We start from the raw sequence: 9,072 nt of genomic DNA on the forward strand, positions 1-9,072 counted from the left end.
AGGGACCTGGCATACACAAGCCCTGAGAGGTATTATACTTCTGGAACAATGAAATCGGCAGTGTAGGTATGGGGTAGGGTGGGTGGAAGGGAGGCTGACGAGGTCACCCACAGCCAGCTTCCAAAGGGCCTGGCGACCTGGGGTTGGTCAGCACACTTCTCCCCTGGGTGTAAGACAGACTTGGGCCTAGGAGAACCTGGGCAGATAGAGGTTGTAGGAAGGTTCCTCGCGCAGTGGCCACATGGCTCTGACTAATGCGGCTCCTCTCTGCCCACCCCAGGGGCCTTGAGGATGGCTCACCTGCTCGGCAGCCAGGCCTGCATCGACAGCCTGCGCAAGGACCTCACTGACCTGCAGGGTGCCATTGTAGACGTCTTCTCCCGTGCTGGCCCCGTGCGCTTTCCCTCCTGGAAGTTTCCTGACCGTGTGGCCTGTGACCTGGACATGGTGGCCCTGCTGGAGCACTATGACCACGTGCCAGGTGACCCTGAGTTCACACAGCTGTCTCATGCTGTGCTGTTGGAGCTTGTCATTGACAGGTGAGGGCATTGACCAGCCTGGGATTGTGACACCCACCCCTTAAACCAGTAGCAGCCATGGGATCCCCCTCCAGGGGTGCTGACGACGATGGGAGCAACAATCCCCTCTGGCTGAGTACTATCGGGGGCCAGGTCAGCCCGGGGCCCTCACAGTGACCTCGCCTGTGCCGTGTGCTGTGCTTTGCTGTCCTGTACTGTCCACGCTCAGGGAGTTGCTGGCTACCCTATTGGTCTCTGTGGCACCCCAGCTCTGACCGCTGTCTCTGGCTGCTGCCAGCTACCTCCTCAGGGTTTCTGAGTGTTGGGGACACCACAGCTGCTGTTCAGAGTTTCTGTCCCAGCGTCTTGTGGGCTCTGCTGTTCCCATTGTGGGCTAGGTCATGTGGCCAGACGTGGGGTGTGTTTTTCCAAATCCTGGTCCTTCTGGGAAGAGGCCAGTGGATTCCCCCACACCCCTACCACTTCTGTGCTATTATTAACAGTAACGTGGTCGTTAGCCTTCTGCTCCCTGGGGACCCCAACCCAGGTTCCCCGTGTTTCAAAACCTTACATGCTAATGAAGTCATAGGGGCCTGACAAGCAGGGACCTCAGCAGGTTGAGGATGACTTGCCTGATGACAAAGAAGCCAGGGTAACCACTCGGAGGCCTGGAGGAGCCCTTGGTGTAAAAGCACCATTGGATCCTGTGAGGGGCTGAACACGTAAGCAGAGAACACACCGTCCTTCCTCCTTGGCTTTGCATATGCTCTGCCCTCTTTTAGGAATGCCCCGCCCACCCCCACTGGTCTGGCCCAGCTCCACTTGTCCATCAAGGTCCACTTTAGGTATTCCCCTTCTGCACAGCTGACATGTCTTCCCACCCCTTGCCTCATCTCTCTGTCTACCTCTGGCTGAGTTAGTCAGAGCCTCCCCAGGGCTTCTGTGTGTGTACAGAACTCCTGGAGGAGACCACTGGGTCTGAGACCTAGACCAGCCTGGGGATCCTGGAGAACAGGGCCATCATCACTGATTCAGGGTACCGCATTTGAAGGTGCTTGATGCACGTCAGGGGTGGGGTTATGGCTAAGGATGTAGGTAATGTAGAGAGCACAGCAGTCTCCCACTGAGAAGGTGTGCCTATCTGAGCAGACAAATTGCTGTCAAGGACACATCATATCCTCTTTCCAAGTGCTTTCCCACTCCCCATTGCTGCTCACCAGTGCGGCAGGCACGCTTGTCCCCATTCATAGGAGGACACCTTGACCCAGAGAAAGGCAGAGCCTAGAGGCAGGTGGCACACCCTCCCCTGGGCCCTCTCTGCTCAATGCCCAGTGGGTTTGGGATGACCCCCCTGCACCTGCAACAAGAGAAGGTCACTTACCTGCCTGGTATGTTTTGTAAACATAATACCTCTTCCTTTAAAATAGCTTGGTTTCCATGCAAATACAAATATCCTTCCAATGCCACTTTTCCTTAAAATAAGCCCCTGACTATAATTTTGAACTCAGAGGTTAGGATAGAGACCAACTCTCTTCACTCCAAGTCTCCACTGTCAGAGGAGCAGCTTGCCCTCCAGAAGCCTCTGATTAGAATCAGGAAATTGCAAGGCGCCTGCTGACCCTGAGGCTGTGGACCAGCCCCTCCTCTCTTGGGTCTCAGCTGTCTTCTAAGGTGAAGGCTCTGTGCCATGTGATGTAAGGCAGCCACTCACCCAGCACTTTGTCAGCATTCAGGATACAGCCCAGCCTCCCAGAGCATCTTCCCAGAGCAACAACAGTGGGAAACGGCCAGGCAGAAGTGGGCTCACCCAGGAGGCCCAAAAGAGGCCCCCAAGCTCAGCCCTCATGGAGGGCTTCCTGGAAGAAATGGCTCTTGGGTTGGGTTTGAACCTGGACTGGCAGAGCATATTCTAAGATGCTCCAAGTCCATGATGCCTGGACCCATTCCCCAGAGCCAGAGACTCCCAACCGTGAGGCGTGAGGGCACAGTGGCACTGGGCTCTGCCCTCGCTGACCTTACTGTCTCTGCCCCAGGCTCCTGCTGCTGCTTCAGAGCTGTGCGAACTACTTGGAGAACCTCAGTTCGGAGCAGACAGTGCCCCCTGCCCGGGCTGTGGGGCCCTGCATGTCCGTGGGACTCACTGTCCGGCGCTTCTGGAACAGCCTGCTGAAGCTGGGCATGCTCTATCAGCAGATGCCCCCCAAGGTGGGTCAGCTACCCCGCTTTCCCCCACTGTGGCCACCCTCACACCAGTCCACTGTGCCCCGGCTTCCTAGCACCCCATGCGAGCACCGCACCCATTGCTGGCTCTGCACTGCCTGAAGGAGAGTGTCAGCTCTGGAGCCTCCCAGTCAAGGCCTTCTATTTCAGCACAGGCCACAGGGGACGTGCCTGGGCTCCTAGGCTCTGCTCTTTACACAGTGGGACTTTGGAAAAATCCTTCCTCCTCTGAACCTGTTTGTTCACCTTTACAGTGGGAGTAATGACAATCTCTACCTCTCAGGGCATTGTTGGGTAATAGGGTTAATGTGAGTGCCATTTGTTGAGGGTTATCCCATAATCCTCACAACCAGCCAGTGGGAAGGATCACTGTCACCATGATGGAGAGGAAACTAAAACTGAGAGTTGCTACAGTGAGTAGTCAAATCCGCTAAGGAAGAGCCCCGTAACCGGCAGCTGTGTCTTTCACTGATACTCTCCCAGTACCATGCGTGTAACTGCATTGAGCCTGGGGGGGGGGGAAGGGGTAGGTAGCAGGGAGGAGGCCTGGGCAGCAGAGAGGAGGCCTGGGCAGCAGAGAGGAGGCCTGAGCTTTGTAACCGGAGGCAGTGGAAAGAAAGGGAAAGGTTCTCTTTCATTCACATCGGTGTTAGATAATATCAGAGGGTCTGGGCATCAGGAGAGGCTATCACAGAAATCCCCAGGGAAGTGGTCACCTCCCAGGCCTGTCTCCCTCACCTGCTTTCCCTTTCTTTTCTTGAACACAGAAGAAGGCGATCCAAGGGGAGACTCCCACCTCCAAGCCCACAGCCAAGGGCGAGCCAGCCAAGAGCCCTGAATTCGTGACTGCCAAGTTCATCAAGCCCCCCTCTTCAATTCCAGGCTTGCCCCAGACCTGCCAAGAACCTGGCAGCCTCTCCGTCAGAGTATCCCTGCAGTCTCCAGGCAGGACCACCGAGAGCACCAAGAGTGTCCACTGCCAGACCGTGGAGACTGCCCTGGTGCCCTGTGATGCGTGCGCCAGTGTCCAGGGCAGCCTGCGGGAGGTGGGCAAGGTGGTCATCAGCCTGTGTCAGAGCCAAAACTTGCCCTCGTCCCTAGGACAGTTCCAGCAGCTGGTGCAGGATACCATGGGGCTGAGGCCACTGCCCGCTGCCACTGTGGGCCACTGGGCGGCAGAACAGAGCAAAGACCTGACCCGCCTCAGTAAGCACGTGGGGACCCTCACTCAGCTTGTCGGGGCCCTCAAGGCCCAGCTGGAGGAGGCTGAGGGGCAGAAGGATGGACTGAGGAAGGAGGTGGGCGAGCTGGAGCAGGCACTGCGGCAGGAGCAGGGGGAGCGGCGGCGGCAGGCAGACGAAGCCCAGCAGCGCCTGGTCAAGTGGGAGCGTGACAAGCAGCAACTGCTCACAGGTCTGTGCCCCAGAGGCTGGACCCTTAGTGCCTGGGGCTCTGCTATAGCCTTGGTGTGGGCTCTCCCAGTTAGCAGACCCTGTGACAGGGCTGCTTTCTGTACAAGTAGTTGGTGTGGAAGAAACCCTGGCTAGGGAGTGGGCCAGAGATGCAGAGAAGGGAAGGCAGGAAAAAAAAAAATGCATTCATCAAGCCAGTTACACTACAGGCAATGGAGCTTCATCCCACTGGGAACACTGGAGCCGGCGTAGGACACATGCCTCAGAGTTACCCCCACAGGGGAGCAAGGCAGCTGGGCCATTCATCCACTCACTCTTCTTGCTCACTGAATGTGACTCTTGGCAGAGTTCTCTCCCTGGTACCTCCAGCCATCAGTGTCCTCTTTGGCTTCGGCAAAAGTGGTTAGGCAAAGAGATGCAGCCACAGGCACTGGAAGGCCGCCATTGCCCATTGCTGAGGCCCAAAGGGGTACAGAGACATGGCAGCTAGCCAACAGGAAGCAGGGCAGACAGGGGCCTAGGCTTCCTGGCACCTCCCCAGAGCTCACCCTCAAGGCCAGGCAATGGCTGCCACCACTCCGTAGGGTACACTGGCCATGAAGGCCACTGGCCAGGCTCAAAGGACCCTCTGAAGGGACTCTCTTGGCTGCACAGAAACAAGTGACCTCAAGAGGAAGGCGGCCGCCCTGGAGGGAGAGCTGAAGCAGCAGCAGGAGTCCATGCAGGCCATGGGTGAGGACCCCGTCATACAACCCCATACCGCGTGTCCTGTGCTCAGTGGTGCAGCAAGACGAGCACCCTCTATCCTGTCCTCTGAGCTTCCGGGGCAAAGATAAAGGCAACCACTGAAGGAGGGTGGGCCTGAGCAGCCACCCTATTGGGTAATGACCCAAATTGGGGTGCTACCGTCTATATTCAGAAACCACCTTAGATGAGGTTCAGAGCACCATCCTGTGGCTAATGACACTGAGGCCCAGAGACATGCTGTGACACATACACCCCTGGCCCCATCCTGTGTCAAAGGCACTGCAGTGACTCGCACCCAGGGTTCCCCTGCCCTATCCCTTCCCACGCCCACTCAATCCCGCAGAGACAAAGGCCGAGCAGCTGCAGGAGGAGGCCAAGCACAGGGTGGAGGCCGAGAGGCAGGTTCAGCAGCTGGAGGAACAGGTACAGCTGCTGGCAGGGCGGCTGGATGGGGCCAGCCAGCAGATCCACTGGGCCAGCACAGAGCTGGACAAAGAGAAGGCCCGCGTCGACAGCATGGTCCGCCACCAGGAGGTGAGGCCGGGGCCCCTGCCAGCGCCCTGGGCACCTGGAACATCAGCTCCAGGGAGAGAGGAATCCATTGGTGGGGGATGAGGGTTTATCTGCGTAGGGCCCCTGCTCTCCGACACATACCCAGGTTCATCAGTGGGAAGAAGGGCAGGGAGGACGGAGGGTGAGCCGGGGCCCAGGAGAGAGCTGTGCCCTGGGCAATGGAGTCTTGCAGGAGTCCCCACTGGGGTGGCTAAGAGAGTGAGTGACTGGTCACACTTCACCTAGAGAAGGGGCAGGTCTGGGGACTATCCCAGCTGGGCTCATCCTCAGAGGCTGGGCAGGGAGCCACAACCGCAGGAAAAAGTCCCCAGGGTCAGGCATGGCCCAGGATAGGAAAGCCTTTCAACCCCAAGTGAGTGCTTTTCCCAGTGTCCCGCAAAAGCAGCCATGGTCACCACGCATCAGGTGGCTCTGTGAGCCAGGCACTGGGTTCAGCCTCTGCATCCCTCTCGTTCTTCCTCATCAGAACAGGAGGCAGCAGATACTCTTGTCCCCCTCCCCCGCTCCCCCCTGCCTTTTAATAAATGAAGGAACTGAGGCTGAGTGAGAGTCAGGAAATTGCCCAAGGTTGCGCAGTTAGCCAGAGCTGGGCCTAGGACTCAGAGATGACTGGGGCTGGTTCTTTTTGCTTTGCACTCAATGGGTTTGAGGAAATGTGGGTTCCAGATGACATAGACCCTGAAGACCTAAGGAGAAGAAGAAAAACATTTCCTAAAATTCCTCTCTGAGGGGAGACTCTAACTGGAAAAAAAAAAAAATAATAGAGAAGGTCAATAGCCAACTGCTTTCCAAGGGGGCAGGGTCTGCAAGCTGGGGGTTCTGGCTCTGACCAGGCTGGGGTGTAGGTCGCCCCTTGCTCTCTTCCCTCTGCCCCTTGTCTTTCACACTTGCACAGCCTCTCCCTACACAGACTGCTGCAGCTAAAGGGAGAGAACGTGGTGGGGTCACAGACACTATAGCCTCCTTAGTCCCATGTGGCTGGGCCTAGCCCCATAGGCCTCATGGCCACCCCACCTGCCCACCTTGGCTTAGTCCCTGCAGGCCAAACAGCGAGCCCTGCTGCAGCAGCTGGACAGCCTGGACCAGGAGCGTGAAGAGCTTCGGGGCAGCCTGGACGAGGCCGAGGCCCAGCGGGCCCACGTGGAGGAGCAGCTGCAGAGCGTGCAGAGCGAGAGGGAGCAGGGGCAGTGCCAGCTCCAGGCCCAGCAGGTTGCAGTGATGCTCCAGCCAGCTGGGGAGTAGAAGGGGTGGGGTGTCCCCAAGGGAGCCAGGAGGTGTCCCATGGGCCAGGTCTGAGCCTCCCTTTGTCCCAGGAGCTGCTGCGGAGCCTGCAGGGGGAGAAGCAAGACCTGGAACAGGCGATGATGGATCTGCAACTGACTGTCTCGGAGCTGGAACGGGAGCTTGTGGAGCTGAGGGAGCGGGAGCGGCTGCTGGTGGCCTTCCCAGACCTGCACAGGCCTGTCGAGGCCCAGATCCAAAGTAGGGGCCCAGGGATGGTACAGAGGGCACACTGGGACCCTGGGCGGCAGGATACTAACCCTAACCCTAACCCTAGGGTCTGCAACTCAGCAAGGGTGGTAGAGCTGGGAGGGCTAGCAGTGTGGTCCCTGCAGAGCCCCCCGCAACACACAGTAGCTTCATGTGTTACCCACTCTGTGCAGACTGGGCCATGGGAGCCCAGAGGTGAGGTAACTGCCCATGGTCACACAGCTGAATCCAGACACAGTTCGGGCTGCCTCTACAGCCTGTCCTCATCACCATGTCACATGCCTCACTTGACCTCCCTGTGGCCTCAAACCACACCATGAAGCCTGCTCCGGGGGCATAGCCTCAACTGTCCAGTGTCCTGGACCCCATGGCACAGGAATGCTGTGGACCCATCTTGACGGAAGACTGGATGTCAGGCCACCCGGGTCCTCATCCCAGCCCCTCCAGCCCTCTGAAGCTCTAGAGGTGAATCTGTTCACAGAATCATCAGGAAGATCCACTATAATTTAACTGGTCATGATAAGTCATCACTCTTGAGTGCTGACTACATGCCAGGCCCTTCTGTTGCCCTCTCAAGTGCCCTGCCAGGCAGGCAGCAGCCTTTTTTTTTTATAAACCCAGAACCAGAGAGAGCAGAGACTTGCCCAGGTTGTCTGAGCATCCATCCCCCAAGTAGGGGGAAAGAACTTCCTTGCTGAATTCCTCATTCATACCCAAGAACGGCTGTGTGACTGGACAATTTATTGTCTCTCTGGCCCTCCAAAAACAGTCCTTGTCTATTTGCTAAGTGTTCAGTGAGCCTTAATTTCCACGTGTTCTCAAATTCTAAAATGCTAAGATCGCCTTTCAGCAGGTAGGGGGATGGGGAGCAAGGACAAGGCCTCAGAAGAAAGATGAGATGGGAGGCCCAGTACACTGGTCCTGCCCAGCTCCTCTGTGCCTGCTGGGCCACCATCCCATGCCTGCCCTCGAAGGTCCTGCCTTACTGGGCATAAGAGGCAGACCTGGTGGGGCGAGGTGCCAGATAGCCTATCCCTACAGGCTCTGGCAATGTCACGGACGACATGGAGAGGCAGGTGCAGGCCAACAACATCCGCATCCGGGTCCTGCAGGAGGAGAATGGGCGGCTCCAGTCGACGCTGTCCAAAATTCGGGAAGTAGCCCATCAGGGGGGCCTCAAGGTGGGCAGCCTGGGTCCTCACCAGAGAGGGCTGGCCCTTGGGGACTTGGGGAAGGCCCTGATCCAGCTGAGGTCTTCAGACACCACCCAGGATCATATTGAGAGCCCACCTCATCACATGTGGCTTTAGACTGCACTGTTGTGAAACATCTTGGACATTCTAAGGAGATAAGAGGATGTTACAGTGCCTTCTAGCTCCAAATCCGCACTACCCATGTGCCTGCCACCTGCCCCCCACCCCCGCCACACACACACCAGCCCTTCATACTTTTATTGCAAGTGAAACAAGGAGCCTTATCAGAAAGCAAACCTTCCCACATTACTGCAGCTGAAGCGGCCCTGGAAGGCTTCCCAAACCCTGCCCTTCAGAGGAAGGGGCCCTAGCTAGGTACAGGCTTGGGCCTCCCCTCACCCTGTCTGGCTGTGCTCCCCTCGCTGAACTGTGGAGAGGGGCCTCCTGGGCTTTTCTGAGCTTGGCTTTCCTTGCAGCTGATCCCACAGGACCAGCTCTGCACCCGGACCAGCCTGGGAATCCAGGGGGCAGCACTTGCAGTCCAGGCCCAGAGAGTTTCCCCAGGGTAAGTGAGGCTTTGCCAGAGTCGGGGCGGACAGGGGCTGAGCTGGTCCTTCTTGCTCACCGGGGCTCTTGCTGTCTTGTCCTCCGTCAGGCCTCTGGGCAGGCAGCACCCACCTGGCAGCAGGTCTGCCAGTGCACGCAGGACCCCGCCGAGACAGCCCTGGGCGCAGTCCTGTGGCCAGCCCAGCAAATCCTCCCTGGAAGATGTGACCTACTCAACCGCCTGTGCCCAGAACCCCATCCGGGTCTTGGCTAGGCTGAGGAGGAGACTGTCACCAACCCGAGGTCAGGCTGGCCCTGCACACCAGCCCCAGGAGCGGCCCATGTAGCCTGCAGTGGGGTGGGGCTGGAGGG

At 58.0% G+C, this 9,072-nt stretch overlaps 1 protein-coding gene across 1 annotated transcript; it reads left to right on the forward strand.

The window, feature by feature from the left end:
* The first annotated feature begins 291 nt into the window (after positions 1-291).
* CCDC157 (coiled-coil domain containing 157) lies at positions 292-9,072 on the forward strand. The gene is made up of 11 exons (XM_054594455.1): positions 292-539; positions 2,552-2,723; positions 3,506-4,151; positions 4,805-4,882; positions 5,241-5,431; positions 6,503-6,679; positions 6,784-6,952; positions 7,057-7,076; positions 7,990-8,142; positions 8,631-8,719; positions 8,810-9,072. Exons 1-11 carry the CDS (start codon positions 292-294, stop codon positions 9,045-9,047), a joined length of 2,181 nt encoding a protein of 726 aa, XP_054450430.1. The 3' UTR covers positions 9,048-9,072.

This window comes from Pteronotus mesoamericanus, unplaced genomic scaffold (genome assembly GCF_021234165.1).
Source record: "Pteronotus mesoamericanus isolate MK-2021 breed Mesoamerican mustached bat unplaced genomic scaffold, CSHL_Meso_final scaffold_507, whole genome shotgun sequence".
Classification (NCBI taxonomy): Eukaryota; Metazoa; Chordata; class Mammalia; order Chiroptera; family Mormoopidae; genus Pteronotus; species Pteronotus mesoamericanus.

Bases quoted from the DNA above. Each gene is read 5' to 3' on its own strand.
- CCDC157 (XM_054594455.1), top strand. From the start codon at position 292: ATGGCTCACCTGCTCGGCAGCCAGGCCTGCATCGACAGCCTGCGCAAG. The intron at 2,724-3,505 runs GTGGGTCAGCTA...TCTTGAACACAG, and splicing joins ATCAGCAGATGCCCCCCAAG to AAGAAGGCGATCCAAGGGGA. The intron at 4,152-4,804 runs GTCTGTGCCCCA...TTGGCTGCACAG, and splicing joins CAAGCAGCAACTGCTCACAG to AAACAAGTGACCTCAAGAGG.